The sequence below is a fragment of the Somniosus microcephalus genome, chromosome 33 (genome assembly GCF_052327205.1).
Source record: "Somniosus microcephalus isolate GS21.2 chromosome 33, FLI_Smic_1.0, whole genome shotgun sequence".
NCBI classification, from domain to species: domain Eukaryota; kingdom Metazoa; phylum Chordata; class Chondrichthyes; order Squaliformes; family Somniosidae; genus Somniosus; species Somniosus microcephalus.
This window is the reverse complement of record NC_141019.1, coordinates 36196700-36215084: the sequence shown is the minus strand read 5'-3', so window position 1 is coordinate 36215084 and position 18385 is coordinate 36196700. Positions and strand designations below refer to the sequence as shown.

The window sequence follows — 18385 nt, the reverse complement described above, 5'->3', positions numbered from 1 at the left end:
TTAGGAACAGGAGGAGGCCATTCAGCCCCCTCGAGCCTGTTACATTAGGAACAGGAGGAGGCCATTCAGCCCCCTCGAGCCTGTTACATTAGGAGCAGGAGGAGGCCATTCAGCCCCCCTCGAGCCTGTTACATTAGGAACAGGAGGAGGCCATTCAGCCCCCTCGAGCCTGTTACATTAGGAACAGGAGGAGGCCATTCAGCCCCTCGAGCCTGTTACATTAGGAACAGGAGGAGGCCATTCAGCCCCTCGAGCCTGTTACATTAGGAACAGGAGGAGGCCATTCAGCCCCCTCGAGCCTGTTACATTAGGAACAGGAGGAGGCCATTCAGCCCCCCTCGAGCCTGTTACATTAGGAACAGGAGGAGGCCATTCAGCCCCCTCGAGCCTGTTACATTAGGAACAGGAGGAGGCCATTCAGCCCCCCTCGAGCCTGTTACATTAGGAACAGGAGGAGGCCATTCAGCCCCCCTCGAGCCTGTTACATTAGGAACAGGAGGAGGCCATTCAGCCCCCTCGAACCTGTTACATTAATAACAGGAGGAGGCCATTCAGCCCCCTCGAGCCTGTTACATTAGGAACAGGAGGAGGCCATTCAGCCCCCTCGAGCCTGCTACATTAGGAACAGGAGGAGGCCATTCAGCCCCCTCGAGCCTGTTCGGCCATTTGATGAGATATTGGCTGATCTGTGACCTAACTCCATATACCCGCCTTTGCCCCGTATCCCTTAATACCTTTGGTTAACAAAAAGCTTATCAGTCTCTGATTTTAAAATCAAACAATTGACCCCCCCAGCATCAATTGCCGTTTGCGGAAGAGAGTTCCAAACTTCTACCACTCTTTGTGTGTAGAAGTGTTTCCTAACCTCACTCCTGAAAGGTCTGGCTCCAATTTATATAGTATGCCCCCTAGTCCCAGACCAGCGGAAATAGTTTTTCTCTATCCGCAACGCTCCAGGAAGCGTGGTCACCCTGGAGGCCCAGGGAAGTATGGGTCTGTGAATCTGCCACTTGGCTGTGGCTGGTTATTGGCTTCAAGTAAATGCTTGAAGGAGAAACAAATTGCAGCAAATGGGGAAAGAAAGAGTTGCATTTCTCCAGCGCCTTTCGCAACCTCAGGGCGTCCCAAAGCGCTTTACAGCCAGTGAAGGACTTTTTGAAGTGTTAGTCGCTGTTGTAATGTAGGAATCGCGGCAGCCAATTTGTGCTCAGCAAGCTCCCGCAAACAGCAGTGTGATGACTGACCAGATCATCTGCTTTAGTGATGTTGGTTGAGGGATAAATATTGGCCCCAGGACACCGGGGGGGGAACTCCCTCCTGCTCTTCTTCGAAATAGTGGCTGTGGTTTAATGTCTCATCAGAAACACTGCATCTCCGGTCGTGCAGCAATCCCTCAGTAATGCCCTTCCTCAGAACTGCCCCTCCGACTGTGCGGCGCTCCCTCGGTGCTGCCCCTCCGACAGTGCGGCGCTCCCTCAGTACTGCCCTTCCGACAGTGCGGCGCTCCCTCAGTACTGCCCCTTCCGACAGTGCGGCGCTCCCTCAGTACTGCCCCTCCGACAGTGCGGCGCTCCCTCAGTACTGCCCCTCCGACAGTGCGGCGCTCCCTCAGTACCGCCCCTCCGACAGTGCGGCGCTCCCTCAGTACCGCCCCTCCAACAGTGCGGCGCTCCCTCAGTACCGCCCCTCCGACAGTGCGGCGCTCCCTCAGTACTGCCCCTCCGACAGTGCGGCTAAAGCGATGAATAAATGAATGAGATTTTTGCTTCATTGGTTCTGCTGTACGGTATGATGGGGGGTGGGTGGGGAAATAGTATTTAATCATGCTGCTCATTCAAAACAGAAAATGCTGCAAACAAGTTTCACTTTTCCAGAAATAGAATTGGGTTATGAGATCCCCGGGGGACAGACCAGCCAAAACTTTCCAAACTTGATCCCACTCAAAAAAAAAAAAAAGAGTTGAACTTGGGCAGGATTTCCTCTTGGGGCGTCACAGCGAGTGGAAAATGTTCTGACCTTTAGCAGGACATGGATCCACAGCACATGTGTCGGAGCGACCCAGGTTGTACACACTGTCCAGAATCAGCGTGTCTGCAGCCCAATCTTAGCGTCTCGCATTGAAATTGCAGAGTATGCACCTGGGAAGCTGAAAACTTTGGAAGGGGTTTACAGTACGGACACACACATTGTTTATCAACACCATAGTCTAGGATGACACTCCCACTGCAGTACTGAGGGAGCGCCGCACTGTCGGAGGGGCAGTACTGAGGGAGCACCGCACTGTCGGAGGGGCAGTACTGAGGGAGCACCGCACTGTCGGAGGGGCAGTACTGAGGGAGCGCCGCACTGTCGGAGGGGCAGTACTGAGGGAGCACCGCACTGTCGGAGGGGCAGTACTGAGGGAGCACCGCACTGTTGGAGGGGCAGTACTGAGGGAGCGCCGCACTGTCGGGGCAGTACTGAGGGAGCGCCGCACTGTCGGAGGGGGCAGTACTGAGGGAGCACCGCACTGTCGGAGGGGCAGTACTGAGGGAGCGCCGCACTGTCGGAGGGGCGGTACTGAGGGAGCGCCGCACTGTCGGAGGGGCGGTACTGAGGGAGCGCCGCACTGTCGGAGGGGGCAGTACTGAGGGAGCGCCGCACTGTCGGAGGGGGCAGTACTGAGGGAGCGCCGCACTGTCGGGGGGGCAGTACTGAGGGAGCGCCGCACTGTGCTTCCATCAAATTGGCAATTCCTCGCGCATGGTAGCGGCGAATGCTCTTCAAATGCAGTTTGTGCCAAACCTCTGGTTTCTCTCGAGGCTGCAAGTTGCTTCTTCTCCTCTCAGGGCAGACGTTCAAAGATGTGCGGGTTAGGTTGATTGGCCAGGATAAAAATTGACCCTTAGCCCTTAGTGTTAGGGGGGATTAAATACGTGGGGTTACGGGGATAGGGCTTGGGTGGGATGGCTGTCGGTGTAGGGACCGGGTGCTAGGGTTTGGATGATCAGCCATGATCTCGTTCAATGGCGGAGCAGGCTCGAAGGGCCGAATGGCCTACTCCTACTCCTGCTCCTAGTTTCTATGTTCCACAACCTTTCGTCGCCAAAGGGCAGTGGCACATAATCAGCTGCCAATCCGCCCCCCCAAAAAATTATCCCACGCTAATGAAGACTCGGCGACAAGCAACTCCCTAAAGAGAGCTGTGGCTTCTTTGATGCAGTCGGCAATTCTCGTGGGAATCGCAAGCCGAAGAGGTGATTCATGAGATAGTTAAGGTAGAATGATTTCAACAGGCAGCAATTTACTGTAATCAACTCTGGTCTGCACGATAGTGGAACAGAATGCATTGTTGAGCTCTAAGCCGAGGAGGATTCAAACGCGCCAGATAAACTCATTACTCTTTTTAAAAAATAAAAAAAAACCCCACTGGAAACCAGTCTGTCCAGTGGCCAGCTTCAGCAAGTCCCGACAGTTTTACAACACAATTACAACTCCCATTTATACCGTGCCTTTAACGTAGTAAAATGTCCCAAGGCGCTTCACAGGAGCGTAAATCAGACAGAATCTGACCCCGAATCTCCCAAGGAGATATTAGGGACAGCTGACCAATAGCTTGGTCAAAGAGGGAGGTTTTAAGGAGCATCTTAAAGGAGGAGAGAGCGAGAGAGGCGGAGAGGTGTAAGGAGGGAATTCCAGAGCTTAGGACCCAGGCGCTGGAGGAGGTTACAGAGATAGGGAGGGTTGTCGGGGGCTGGAGGAGGTTACAGAGATTGGGCGGGTTGTAGGGGGCAGGAGGAGGTTACAGAGATAGGGAGGGTTGTAGGGGGCTGGAGGAGGTTACAGAGATAGGGAGGGTTGTAGGGGCTGGAGGAGGTTACAGAGCTAGGGAGGGTTGTAGGGGGCTGGAGGAGGTTACAGAGATAGGGAGGGTTGTAGGGGCTGGAGGAGGTTACAGAGATAGGGAGGGTTGTAGGGGCTGGAGGAGGATACAGAGATAGGGAGGGTTGTAGGGGCTGGAGGAGGTTACAGAGATAGGGAGGGGTGTAGGGGGCAGGAGGAGGTTACAGAGATAGCGAGAGTTGTAGGGGCTGGAGGAGGTTACAGGGACAGGGAAGGTTGTAGGGGCTGGTGGAGGTTACAGAGATAGGGAGGGTTGTAGGGGTTGTAGGAGGTTACAGAGATAGCGAGGGTTGTAGGTGGTTACAGAGATAGCGAGGGTTGTCGGGGCTGGAGGAGGTTACAGGGACACAGGGAAGGTTGTAGGGGCTGGAGGAGGTTACAGAGATAGGGAGGGTTGTAGGGGTTGGAGGAGGTTACAGAGATAGGGAGGGTTGTAGGGGCTGGAGGAGGTTACAGAGATAGGGAGGGTTGTAGGGACTGGAGGAGGTTACAGAGATTGGGCGGGTTGTAGGGGGCAGGAGGAGGTTACAGAGATAGGGAGGGTTGTAGGGGCTGGAGGAGGTTACAGAGATAGGGAGGGTTGTCGGCTGGAGGAGGTTACAGAGATAGGGAGGGTTGTCGGGGGCTGGAGGAGGTTAGAGATTGGGCGGGTTGTAGGGGCTGGAGGAGGTTACAGAGATTGGGCGGGTTTTGGGGGCAGGAGGAGGTTACAGAGATAGGGAGGGTTGTAGGGGCTGGAGGAGGTTACAGAGATAGCGAGGGTTGTAGGGGCTGGAGGAGGTTACAGGGACAGGGAAGGTTGTAGGGGCTGGAAGAGGTTACAGAGATAGGGAGGGTTGTAGGGGTTGGAGGAGCTTACAGAGATAGGGAGGGTTGTAGGGGCTGGAGGAGGTTACAGAGATAGGGAGGGTTGTAGGGGGCTGGAGGAGGTGATAGGGAGGGTTGTAGGGGGCTGGAGGAGGTTACAGAGATAGGGAGGGTTGTAGGGGCTGGAGGAGGTTACGGAGATAGCGAGGGTTGTAGGGGCTGGAGGAGGTTACAGGGACAGGGAAGGTTGTAGGGGCTGGAGGAGGTTACAGAGATAGCGAGGGTTGTAGGGGCTGGAGGAGGTTACAGGGACAGGGAAGGTTGTAGGGGCTGGAAGAGGTTACAGAGATAGGGAGCGTTGTAGGGGGCTGGAGCTGGTTACAGAGATTGGGAAGGTTGTCGGGGCTGGAGGAGGTTACAGAGATAGGGAGGGTTGTAGGGGGCTGGAGGAGGTGATAGGGAGGGTTGTAGGGGGCTGGAGGAGGTTACAGAGATAGGGAGGGTTGTAGGCGCTGGAGGAGGTTACAGAGATAGGGAGGGTTGTAGGGGGCTGGGGGAGGTTACAGAGATAGGGAGGGTTGTAGGGGGCTGGAGGAGGTTACAGAGATAGGGAGGGTTGTAGGGGGCTGGAGGAGGTTACAGAGATAGGGAGGGTTGTCGGGGCTGGAGGAGGTTAGGGAGATAGAAAGGATTAGACAGTCGTGCTGATAGGGTGAGATGAGGAAGGATGGGAGGAGGCAATTGCAGAGCACAAACACCAGCAGGGACCAGTTGGGCCGAATGGCCTGTTTCTGCCCTGTGAATATCGCGTAATGCAATACTATTCATTCGAACAAAGAAGGTTAAGAGCAGATTTGAAAGAGATGCTCAAAAATCAGAGCGTGGTTCTGACAAGGTTAAAAAAAAAATCAAGAAAAACAACCTCCCCCCCCCCCCCCGCCCACCCCAGAATTGAGTTCGGAGCGAGAGAGAGGGCATAAATATAAACTGCGGTGAAAGTAAAATCCAATAACCCGCTTTGGTGGCCAAGTATCTGAAGAAAACATCGAGAGAAGGATCCGAGGGAAGGGTGGGGAAGTGAGCTGTGTGTAAACTCCTTCAGAGAGCCAGCGGAACTAATGATCTCTTTCAGTGCTGTCGAACTCGGGTGGCCCCGCATAGCCTCCCAACCCCCTCCAAATCTGCGGACGACTTATTTTTGACGTCCTGACTGGGTAGGCAGGTTCTGCTGACACCGCCACCAAGGATAAGACTCCAGAGATATAGTCGGCAAGATGCGATCAGACGGGCAGGGGCACGGTGGTTGCAAGGTCATTTAGACCCCTCTCGAGCCTGTTACATTAGGAACAGGAGGAGGCCATTCAGCCCCCCTCGAGCCTGTTCTATTAGGAACAGGAGGAGGCCATTCAGCCCCCCTCGAGCCTGTTACATTAGGAACAGGAGGAGGCCATTCAGCCCCCCTCGAGCCTGTTCTATTAGGAACCAGGAGGAGGCCATTCAGCCCCCCTTGAGCCTGTTACATTAGGAACAGGAGGAGGCCATTCAGCCCCCCTCGAGCCTGTTCTATTAGGAACAGGAGGAGTCCATTCAGCCCTCCTTGAGACTATTACGTTAGGAACACAGGAGGAGGCCATTCAGACCCGATAAGGAAAAACAATGCAATGGGAGGGAGACCAAGCGCCCCAAAATTGCCCTCGCAACGCGGGGCTCCCCAGCTAGTATTTTAATAAAAAACTGATATTGCTACACTAACCTCGGTCACCCTCATCTTTCAGAAAGTGAACTGCGCTGGGAAAAAAAGCCCGCATTGCACAACTGTATCGCGGCGTCAAACGGCACGATGTCACTGACCTTTGAGCGCATGTTTGGTTAACCGTGCTCTATTTACTCGCGAGAACAGTTCAACAAATACTTGGGAAGCCCCAGAAACGTTGCTGCCGACTCCGACACTGCAACAGTGACTGCACCTCAAAATCGCACTGAGACAAAACCCTCCCTATCGCTGTAACCTCCTCCAGCCCCCTACAACCCTCCCTATCGCTGTAACCTCCTCCAGCCCCCTAAAACCCTCCCTATCTCTGTAACCTCCTCCTGCCCCTACAACCCTCCCTAACTCTGTAACCTCCTCCTGCCCCTACAACCCTCCCTATCTCTGTAACCTCCTACAACCCTCCCTATCTCTGTAACCTCCTCCAGCCCCCTACAACCCTCCCTATCTCTGTAACCTCCTCCAGCCCCCTACAACCCTCCCTATCTCTGTAACCTCCTCCAGCCCCCTATAACCCTCCCTATCTCTGTAACCTCCTCCAGCCCCTACAACCCTCCCTATCTCTGTAACCTCCTCCAGCCCCCTACACCCCTCCCTATCTCTGTAACCTCCTCCAGCCCCTACAACCCTCCCTATCTCTGTAACCTCCCACAGCCTGTTCAGTCTCCCCTGGCATTCCTTCAGCCGCCACAACCCCCCAAACTGGTTATTAGACCCAGCTCTTCTCGTCTCTCCTGCTGTATATAAAGCCTCTCGTTTCGGGCGTCTTCTTAATAATCGTTTAAATATACCTTTGACACCTGTGCGTCTTGCTAGTGTTGTTACCTTGACAGGAGAGGGACAGCTTCATAACCTGAACATAATTTGTAAGTGTCAGACGGGAGAGTTCAAGGTGCCGTGGTGGAATTTCAACGCGCATTCTCTGGGTTGTTATGCCAGGCCACCGGATTACTAGTCCGCTACAACAACCACTTGCATTTACACCGCGTCTTTGCCGCACTATTATGTCCCAAGGCGCTTCACAGGGACGTAATCAGACAGTACTTGACACCGAGCCACATGAGATGTTAGGACAGGTGACCAAAAGCTTGGTCAAAGAGGTAGGTTTTGAGTAGGGTCTTAAAAAGACTTGAAAGCCTTCCATTTCTCCAGCGCCTTTCACGACCACCGGACGTCCCAAAGCGCTTTACAGCCCATGAAGTACGTTTTGAAGTGCGGTCGCTGCTGTAATGTAGGAAATGCGGCAGCCAATTTGCGCACAGCAAGCTCCCACAAACAGCAATGAGATAATGACCAGATAATCTTTTTAGTGATGTTGATTGAGGGATAAATATTGTCCCCAGGACACCGGGGAGAACTCCCCCCTGCTCTTCCTCGAAATAGTGGCTGTGGGACCTTTTACGTCCACCTGAGAGGGCAGACGCGGACTCGGTTCAACCCCTCAGCACTGCCCCTCCGACAGTGTGGCGCTCCCTCGGTACCGTCTCTCCGACGGTGCGGCGCTCCCTCGGTACCGCCCCTCCGACGGTGCGGCGCTCCCTCGGTACCGCCCCTCCGACGGTGCGGCGCTCCCTCGGTACCGCCCCTCCGACGGTGCGGCGCTCCCTCGGTACCGCCCCTCCGACGGTGCGGCGCTCCCTCGGTACCGCCCCTCCGACGGTGCGGCGCTCCCTCGGTACCGCCCCTCCGACGGTGCGGCGCTCCCTCGGTACCGCCCCTCCGACGGTGCGGCGCTCCCTCGGTACCGCCCCTCCGACGGTGCGGCGCTCCCTCGGTACCGCCCCTCCGACGGTGCGGCGCTCCCTCGGTACCGCCCCTCCGACGGTGCGGCGCTCCCTCGGTACCGCCCCTCCGACGGTGCGGCGCTCCCTCGGTACCGCCCCTCCGACGGTGCGGCGCTCCCTCGGTACCGCCCCTCCGACGGTGCGGCGCTCCCTCGGTACCGGCACTCCGACGGTGCGGCGCTCCCTCGGTACCGCCCCTCCGACGGTGCGGCGCTCCCTCGGTACCGCCCCTCCGACGGTGCGGCGCTCCCTCGGTACCGCCCCTCCGACGGTGCGGCGCTCCCTCGGTACCGCCCCTCCGACGGTGCGGCGCTCCCTCGGTACCGCCCCTCCGACGGTGCGGCGCTCCCTCGGTACCGCCCCTCCGACGGTGCGGCGCTCCCTCGGTACCGCCCCTCCGACGGTGCGGCGCTCCCTCGGTACCGCCCCTCCGACGGTGCGGCGCTCCCTCGGTACCGCCCCTCCGACGGTGCGGCGCTCCCTCGGTACCCACCCTCCGACGGTGCGGCCCTCCCTCGGTACCCGCCCTTCCGGTAGTGCGGCGCTCCCTCAGCACTGCACCGGAGTGTCAGCCTAGCTTTATGTGCTCAAGTCTCTGGAGTGGGACTTGACCCCACAACCTTCTGAATCAGGTGTGTGTGGCACCAACTGAGCCACAACTAACGAGGAGAGAGAGAGGCAGAGAGGTTGAGGGAGGGAATTCCAGAGCTCGGGGTCCAGGCAACTGAAGGCAAGGCCGCCAGTGGGCGAGGCCAGTGGAAGGATTTGAAGGGCCACTATATGGAGGTTTAAGTAGGTGGTCTTGGCAATGGAAAAGATATGGGTTCGGAAGCTCAGCCCCGGGTCAAACAGGACGGCGCGGTTGCAAACAGTCATGTTCAGCCTCAGACTGTGGCCAGCGAGGGGGATGGAATCGGAGGCGAGAGAAGGGGGTTTGTGGCCGGGACTGAAGATTGAGGCTTCGGTCTCTCCAGTATTTAATGGGAGAAAATTTCTGCTCGTCCAGTACTGATGTCGGTCAAGCAGCGTGACAAATCAACTGCAGTGAATTTTTTTTTTAAATTCGTTTATGGGGTGTGGGCGTAGCTGGCAAGCCCAGCATTTATTGCCCATCGCTAGTCGTCCCTTGAGAAGGTGGTGGTGAGCCGCCTTCTTGAACCGCTGCAGTCCGTGTGGTGAAGGTGCTCCCACAGCGCTGTTAGGGAGGGAGTTCCAGGATTTTGACCCAGCGACGATGAAGGAACGGCCGATATATTTCCAAGTCGGGATGGTGTGGGACTTGGAGGGGAACTTGGAGGAGGTGGTGTTCCCACGCGCCTGCTGCCCTTGTCCTTCGAGGTGGAAGAGGTCACGGGTTTGGGAGGTGCTGCCGAAGAAGCCTTGGCGAGTTGCTGCAGTGCATCTTGTAGATGGTACACACTGCAGCCACGGTGCGCCGGTGGTGGAGGGAGTGAATGTTTAGGGTGGTGGATGGGGTGCCCATCAAGCGGGCTGCTTTGTCCCGGGTGGTGTCGAGCTTCTTGAGTGTTGTTGGAGCTGCACTCATCCAGGCAAGTGGTGAGTATTCCATCACACTCCTGACTTGTGCCTTGTAGATGGTGGAAAGGCTTTGGGGAGTCAGGAGGTGAGACACTCGCTGCAGAATACCCAGCCTCTGACCTCTTGTTGCCACAGTATTTATGTGGCTGGTCCAGTTAAGTTTCTGGTCAATGGCGACCCCCCCAGGATGTTGATGGTGGGGGATTCGGCGATGGTAATGCCGTTGAATGTCAAGGGGCAGTGGTTAGATGCTCGCTTGTTGGAGATGGTCATTGCCTGGCACTTCCGTTCAATATATGGGCTGTTGCCGACGTCATTCTGGCACCTTGCTTTTTTTAACAGATTGAAAAGTTATGTTTTTTTCTTGTTCATGCACAGATGTGGAACAAATGGCCATTGACTGGTTGACGGGCAATTTCTACTTTGTGGATGACGTGGATGACCGTATATTTGTGTGCAACAAGAATGGAGACACCTGTGTCATATTACTAGACTTGGAGCTGTACAACCCCAAGAGTATTGCCTTGGATCCAACTATGGGGTGAGTTTTCTGTTTGTCTGTCTCATTCCCCCCCCACCCGCCGCGCCCCCCCCCCCCGCAACATGGGAGATGAGGATCAAAACATTTGACGCAGTGAGCTGTTTTGATCGGGCAGGCGCTGCCTGAAAGACTATTGCGTCTCCAATTCTGGCCACCGCACTTCAGGAAGGATGTCAAGGGCCTCGGAGAGGGTGCAGAGGAGATTGACCAGAAAGGTACCAGGGGATGAGGGACTTCAGTGACGTGGAGAGACTGGAGAAGCTGGGGTTGTTCTCCTTAGAGCAGAGAAGGTTAAGGGGGAGATTGACCAGAATGGTACCAGGGGATGAGGGACTTCAGTTGTGTGGAGAGACTGGAGAAGTTGGGGTTGTTCTCCTTAGAGCAGAGAAGGTTAAGGGGGGAGATTGATCAGAATGGTACCAGGGGATGAGGGACTTCAGTTGTGTGGAGAGACTGGAGAAGTTGGGGTTGTTCTCCTTAGAGCAGAGAAGGTTAAGGGGGAGATTGACCAGAATGGTACCAGGGGATGAGGGACTTCAGTGACGTGGAGAGACTGGAGAAGCTGGGGTTGTTCTCCTTAGAGCAGAGAAGGTTAAAGGGGAGATTGACCAGAATGGTACCAGGGAATGAGGGACTTCAGTGATGTGGAGAGACTGGAGAAGCTGGGGTTGTTCTCCTTAGAGCAGAGAAGGTTAAGGGGAGATTTGATAGAGGTGTTCAATATGATGGAGTTTTTGATAGAGTAAATAAGGAGAAACTGTTTTCAGTGGCAGGAGGGTCGGTAACCAGAAGACACAGATTTAAGGTGATTGGCAAAAGAACCAGAGGGGGAGATGAGAATGTTTTGAACGCAGCGAGTTGTTGTGATCTGGAACACGCTGCCTGAAAGGGCGGTGGGAGCAGATTCAATCGTAACTTTCAAAAGGGAATTGGAGAAATACTTGAAGGGGAAAAATTCACAGGGCTACGGGGGAAAGAGCAGGGAGAGAGTGGGACTAATTGGAGAGCTCGTTCAAAGAGCCGGCACAGGCACGATGGGCCGAATGGCCTCCTCCTGCGCTGTGAGATTCTATGAATCCGAGAGATTCTGTGACTCATGCAGGATATGTCGTGGGAATTGTGGTCAAGAAGGTTGGTGAAGCGTGGATTTCAGTTGAGCTGTGCAACTTTGAGTCATGAAACAGGAAAAACAGGCGGGCAGAAATGCTGGGAAATGACTAAGATTCTGTGGACATGCTGAGTGTACATGCTTCAGTTCGTGTTGTACTTGGCAGGAAGGATCAGGGTCACGAGATGGCAAGATAAGTCAGGGAGGCCATTCGGGCCAGCTTGGCTCATCAGAGTTTTTCCCCTCTTCCTCAACCCCCAAAGTCATGTAATCTCCTGTAGACAGTGTCAAATGTTACTCTGGTCTGCCCGTTCGAGTGAAACATTGAAACAGAGAAAAATAGGAGCAGGAGTCGGCCATTCGTCCCTTCGAGTCTGCTCCGCCATTCAGTATGATCATGGCTGATCCTCTATCCCAATACCATATTCCCGCTCTCTCCCCATACCCCTTGATGCTTTTAGTGTCTAGAAATCTATCTATCTCCTCCTTTAAATATATTCAGTGACTTGGCCTCCACAGCCTTCTGTGATGGAGAATTCCACAGGTTCACCACCCTTTGAGTGAAGACATTTGTCCTCATCTCAGTCCTAAATGTCCTACCCCGTATCCTGAGACTGTGACCCCTCGTTCTAGACCCCCCAGCCAGGGGAAACATCCTCCCTGCATCCAGTCTGTCTAGCCCTGTCAGAATTTTATACGTTTCAATGAGATCCCCTCTCATTCTTCTAAACTCGAGTGAATACAGGCCTAGTCGACCCAATCTCTCCTCATACGACAGTCCTGCCATCCCATGAATCAGTCTGGTGAACCTTCGCTGCACTCCCTCTATGGCAAGTATATCCTCTCTTAGGTAAGGAGACCAAAACTGCACACAATACTCCAGCTGTGGTCTCACCAAGACCCTGTGTAACTGTAGTAAGACATCCTTGCTCCTGTACTCGAATCCTCTTGCAATGAAGGCCAACATACCATTTGCCTTCCTAACTGCTTGCTGCACCTGCATGTTTGCTTTCAGTATGTTAAAAGATCCCACGGCCACTATATTGAAGAAGAGCAGGGGGGGTGGGGGAGGAGTTCTTCCCGCTGTCCTGGGGCCAATGTTTATCCCTCAACCACCATCACTAAAACAGATGACCTGGTCATTTATCGCATTGCTGTTTGTGGGAGCTTGCTGTGTGCAAATTGGTTGCCGCGTTTCCTACATCACAACAGTGACTACACTTCAGAAAGTACTTCATTGGCTGTAAAGCGCTTTGGGACGTCGTGAAAGGCGCTTTTTTTCTGCTACAACACTGAAACAGGCCATTCAGCCCAATGAGTCAGTTGGCGTTTACTCTCCCGAGAGCAGATAGTCCTAGTTGCGTTTACCCACCCTGTACCCAAATCCCTTCACCCCATTTTCCTTCATCCGCGCAGCCAGTCCCAATTTGAATCTTGACACAGCTTCTGCCTCGAGCGCTGGGGTTTATTTCTGGAGGGATAGAATGGAGAGGTTGTGCTAAACTTGCATGGAACCTAGGTCAGACCACACTTGGAGCACCGTGTACAGTTCTGGTCTCCATATACCTTGGTTAGAATACACTTGGAGCACTGTGCACAGCTCTGGTCTCCACATACCTTGGTTAGACCACACTTGGAGCACTGTGCACAGCTCTGGTCTCCATATACCTTGGTTAGAATACACTTGGAGCACTGTGCACAGCTCTGGTCTCCATATATCTTGGTTAGAACACAGTTGGAGCACTGTGCACAGTTCTGGTCTTCATATATCTTGGTTAGACCACACTTGGAGCACTGTGCACAGTTCTGGTCTCCGTATACCTTGGTTAGACCACACTTGGAGCACCGTGTACAGTTCTGGTCTCCATATACCTTGGTTAGAATACACTTGGAGCACTGTGCACAGCTCTGGTCTCCACATACCTTGGTTAGACCACACTTGGAGCACTGTGCACAGCTCTGGTCTCCATATACCTTGGTTAGAATACACTTGGAGCACTGTGCACAGCTCTGGTCTCCATATATCTTGGTTAGAACACAGTTGGAGCACTGTGCACAGTTCTGGTCTTCATATATCTTGGTTAGACCACACTTGGAGCACTGTGCACAGTTCTGGTCTCCGTATACCTTGGTTAGACCACACTTGGAGCACCGTGCACAGTTCTGGTCTCCATATACCTTGGTTAGACCACACTTGGAGCACCGTGCACAGTTCTGGTCTCCATATACCTTGGTTAGACCACACTTGGAGCACTGTGCACAGTTCTGGTCTTCATATACCTTGGTTAGACCACACTTGGAGCACCGTGCACAGTTCTGGTCTCTGTATAACTTGGTTAGACCACACTTGGAGCACTGTGCACAGTTCTGGTCTCCATATACCTTGGTTAGACCACACTTGGAGCACTGTGCACAGTTCTGGTCTCCATATACCTTGGTTAGACCACACTTGGAGCACTGTGCACAGTTCTGGTCTCCGTATACCTTGGTTAGACCACACTTGGAGCACTGTGCACAGTTCTGGTCTCCGTATACCTTGGTTAGACCACACTTGGAGCACTGTGCACAGTTCTGGTCTCCATATACCTTGGTTAGACCACACTTGGAGCACTGTGCACAGTTCTGGTCTCCATATACCTTGGTTAGTCCACACTTGGAGCACTGCGCACAGTTCTGGTCTCCATATACCTTGGTTAGTCCACACTTGGAGCACTGTGCACAGTTCTGGTCTCCGTATACCTTGGTTAGACCACACTTGGAGCACTGTGCACAGTTCTGGTCTCCGTATACCTTGGTTAGACCACACTTGGAGCACTGTGCACAGTTCTGGTCTCCGTATACCTTGGTTAGACCACACTTGGAGCACTGTGCACAGTTCTGGTCTCCGTATACCTTGGTTAGGCCACACTTGGTGCACTGTGCACAGTTCTGGTCTCCGTATACCTTGGTTAGACCACACTTGGAGCACCGTGCACAGTTCTGGTCTCCGTATACCTTGGTTAGACCACACTTGGAGCACTGTGCACAGTTCTGGTCTCCGTATACCTTGGTTAGACCACACTTGGAGCACTGTGCACAGTTCTGGTCTCCGTATACCTTGGTTAGACCACACTTGGAGCACTGTGCACAGTTCTGGTCTCCGTATACCTTGGTTAGACCACACTTAGAGCACCGTGCACAGTTCTGGTGCCAATATTCTAAAAAGGATATAGAGGCACTGGAGAAGGTGTGAAAATGATTTACAAAGATGATACCAGACTGAGAGGCTATAACTATCAGGAAAGGATGAACAGGCTGGGGCTCTTTTTCTCTCTCGAGCAGGGAAGACTGAGGGGCGACCTAATAAAGCCTTTAAAATTATGAAAGGTTTTGATAGCATCGATACAGAGTGCTTCCACTTGTGGGGAAGAGCAAAGCTAGAGACCCTCAATATAAGACAGTCACTAATAAATCCAATAGGGAATTCAGGAGAAACTTCTTTACCCAGAGAGTGGTGAGAATGTGGAACTCGCTACCACAGGGAGTGGTGGAGGCGAAGAGCACGGATGCGATTTAAGTTGAAGCTGGATGAACACACGAGGGAGAAAGGAAGAGAAGGCTAAGTTGAAATGAGGAAAGCGTGGGAGGAGCCTGGTGTGGCGCGCAAACACTGGCACGGACTGGTCGGGCCGAATGGCCTGATTCTGTGCTGTGAAATTCGACCTTGAGAACTACTAACCCGAGATGTGAATTCCACAGTGACTCCGCTCTCAATTCAATTCAATTCAATTTGTCATATATGCAGCAGACGTGTGTACTGCACAATGAAATGTTGATTTTTACGAGTCCTCCCGACATTGGAATAAATATGGCATAACAATGATAAAATACTAATAGAAATACAGTATTAATAAATAATAAATTAAAGGTTCATGAGTCTTATGGCCTGGGGGTAGAAGCTGTTTCGAAACCTGCTGGTACGAGACCGTATGCTTCGGTATCTCTTACCGGACGGGAGCAGGGCGAAGAGGTTGTGGCTGGGGTGGCTCGCGTCTCCAATGATTCTCAGGGCCTTCCCCCGGCACACCTCTCGGGGTAGATATCCTGCACAGCAGGTAGTTTAATTCCTATAGTGTGATGTGCAGCTTTCACCACCATCTGTAGAGCCTTGCGGTCTGTGGCGGTGCAGTTGCCATACCAGGTAGTGATGCAGCCGGACAGGATACTCTCGATGGTGCACCGGTAGAAGTTGGTGAGAATCTGGGGGGGGGCCATTCCAAATTTCTTCAGTCTGCTGAGGAAGAACAGGCGTTGGCATGCCTTCTCTCGGTCAAGCATTCACCTGTTGTTGATCCGTGCCGGCATAACTGTTGCAGCCAATCGCTGTCTGAAAGCCGGCGTCTCCAAGTTGGTCCTGAATTGCGCAAAGTTGGTCCCAGTCAGTCCTGGTCATCAGTTATTGACTCATAGATCTGTCTCGTGTGCTTTTTTTTTAATGATGCTATTCTAGAGACCAGCTGTGCCAGGATACAGAATTGTTTTTTTGGTGACTAAGTGTTTGCGTAATGATTGTGAAATGTCCTTTTTGTAAACCCCCCTCATGTATTTTTAACCTTTATTACCTCTGAAGTTAAATGAGGCGTTTTTATTTCAAGCGAAAAAACTCTCGCCGTTTGCTGCCGTTTAGTTGCACTTGCTGTCGCGGCGAAGCTACTGGAGTGTCGACCTAGCTGTAGGAGCTCAAGTCCCACAACCTTCTGACTCCGAGGCGCACGTGCCACCCACTGAGCCACAGCTGAGACAGATTTAATAGAGGTGTTCAAAATTACGACAGGTTTTGATCGAGTGGAGAGGGAGGAACTGTTTCCAGTGGCAGGAGGGTCGGTAACCAGAGGACACAGCTTGAAGATAATCGGCAAAAGAACCAGAGGGGGAGATGAGGAGAATGTTTTTAACGCAGCGAGTTGTTGTGATCTGAAAGGGCGGTGGGAGCAGATTCAATAGTAACTTTCAAAAGGGGTATTGGATAAATACTGGAAGGCGAAAAATTCACAGGGCTACGGGGGAAAGAGCAGGGGGGAGTGGGACTAATTGGAGAGCTCGTTCAAAGAGCTGGCACAGGCACGATGGGCCATAGAAGATAGGAGCAGGAGTCGGCCATTCGGCCCCTCGAGCCTGCTCCGCCATTTAATGAGATCATGGCTGATCATCCAAATTCAGTACCCTGTCCCTGCCTTCTCCCCATATCCCTTGATTGATCCCTTTAGCCTTAAGAAATATATCCAACTCTTTCTTGAATATATTTAATGAATTGGCCTCAACTGCCTTCTGTGGTAGAGAATTCCACAGGTTCGCCACTCTCTGGGTGAAGAAATTCCTCCTCATCTCTGTCCTAAATGGCTTACCCCTTATCCTTAGACTGTGACCCCTGGTTCTGGACTCCCCCGCCATCGGGAACATCCTTCCTGCATCTAGTCTGTCTAGTCCTGTTAGAATTTTATAAGTTTCAATGAGATCCCCTCTCATTCTTCTAAACTTTAGCGAATATAAGCCTAATCGACCCAATCTCTCCTCATACGTCATTCCTGCCATCCCAGGTATCAGTCTGGTGAATCTTCGCTGCACTCCCTCCATGGCAAGAACATCCTTCCTCAGATAAGGCGACCAAAACTGCACACAATACTCGAGGTGTGGTCTCACCAAGGCCCTGTACAACTGCAGCAAGACATCCTTGTTCCTGTACTCGAATCCTCTCGCTACGAAGGCCAACATACCATTTGCCGCCTTAACCGCCTGCTGCACCTGCATGCTTACCTTCAGCGACTGGTGCACAAGGACACCCAGGTCTCGTTGCACTTCCCCTTTTCCCAATCTATTGCCGTTCAGATAATAATCTGCCTTCCTGTTTTTGCCACCAAAGTGGATAACCTCGCATTTATCCACATTATACTGCATCTGCCCAATCGCCCAACGTGTCCAAATCAAACTGGAGTTTCTCGGCATCCTCCTCACAGCACACACGCCCACCCAGCTTTGTGTCGTCTGCAATCTTGGAGATATTACATCTAGTTCCCTCGTCTAGATCATTAATATATATTGTGAATAGCTGGGGTCCTAGGACCGATCCCTGCGGTACCCCACTAGCCACTGCCTGCCACTCGGAAAAAGGCCGAATGGCCTCCTCCTGCACTGTGTGATTTTTAAATGCTGCAGAGCGCATCACTTCTGGTCAGGCTAAACCAAATATTATACAACAAGAGTGAAAAGAAAAAATAAATCCAGAGCTTGCTTCTGTGCAACTGTCTAAAATACTTTCTTCAACTCAGAAGCCGACAATTGCGCGTAAAAAAAAATTGCAGGCACAGCATTTCCTGCTCTCAATCTTCAGATCATGCTGTCACACATGGCGAGACCAGATGCTGATGGGGCTGAAGGCATAAACCGGAAAGAGCTTTGTTTTTTCATATTTCTGCAAAGATGTTTGGCTTCAATCAAGTGGGTAGAAGTTATGTTGCAGCTGTACAAAACCCTGGTCAGACCACACCTGGAGCACTGTGAGCAGTTCTGGGCACCGCACCTTCGGAAGGATATACTGGCCTCGGAGGGAGTGCAGCGTAGGTTTACCAGAATGATACCCGGACTCCAAGGGGTTAAGTTACGAGGAGAGATTACACAAACTAGGGTTGTATTCCCTGGAATTTAGAAGGATAAGGGTTGACCTGATCGAAGTTTTCAGGATATTAAGGGGAACTGATGGGGTGGAGAGAGAGAAACTATCTCCGCTGGTCGGGGAGTCTCGGACTAGGGGGCAGAGTCTAAAAAATTAGAGCCAGTCCTTTCAGGAGTGAAGTTAGGAAACACTTCGACACACAAAGGGTGGTAGAAGTTTGGAACTCTCTTCCGCAAACAGCAATTGATGCTGGGGGGGTCAATTGTTAATTTTAAATCAGAGATTGATAGATTTCTGTTAACCAAAG

The 18385-nt window shown here is 52.7% G+C and overlaps 1 protein-coding gene across 1 annotated transcript in view; it reads left to right on the top strand.

Moving 5' to 3' along the window:
- Positions 1-18385, top strand: part of LOC147097166 (prolow-density lipoprotein receptor-related protein 1-like) — a 325180-nt gene that overhangs the window by 13877 nt on the left and 292918 nt on the right. The window contains 1 exon segment of the mRNA XM_085972535.1: positions 10159-10321. Within this exon segment, the coding sequence (XP_085828661.1) occupies positions 10159-10321 (163 nt within the window).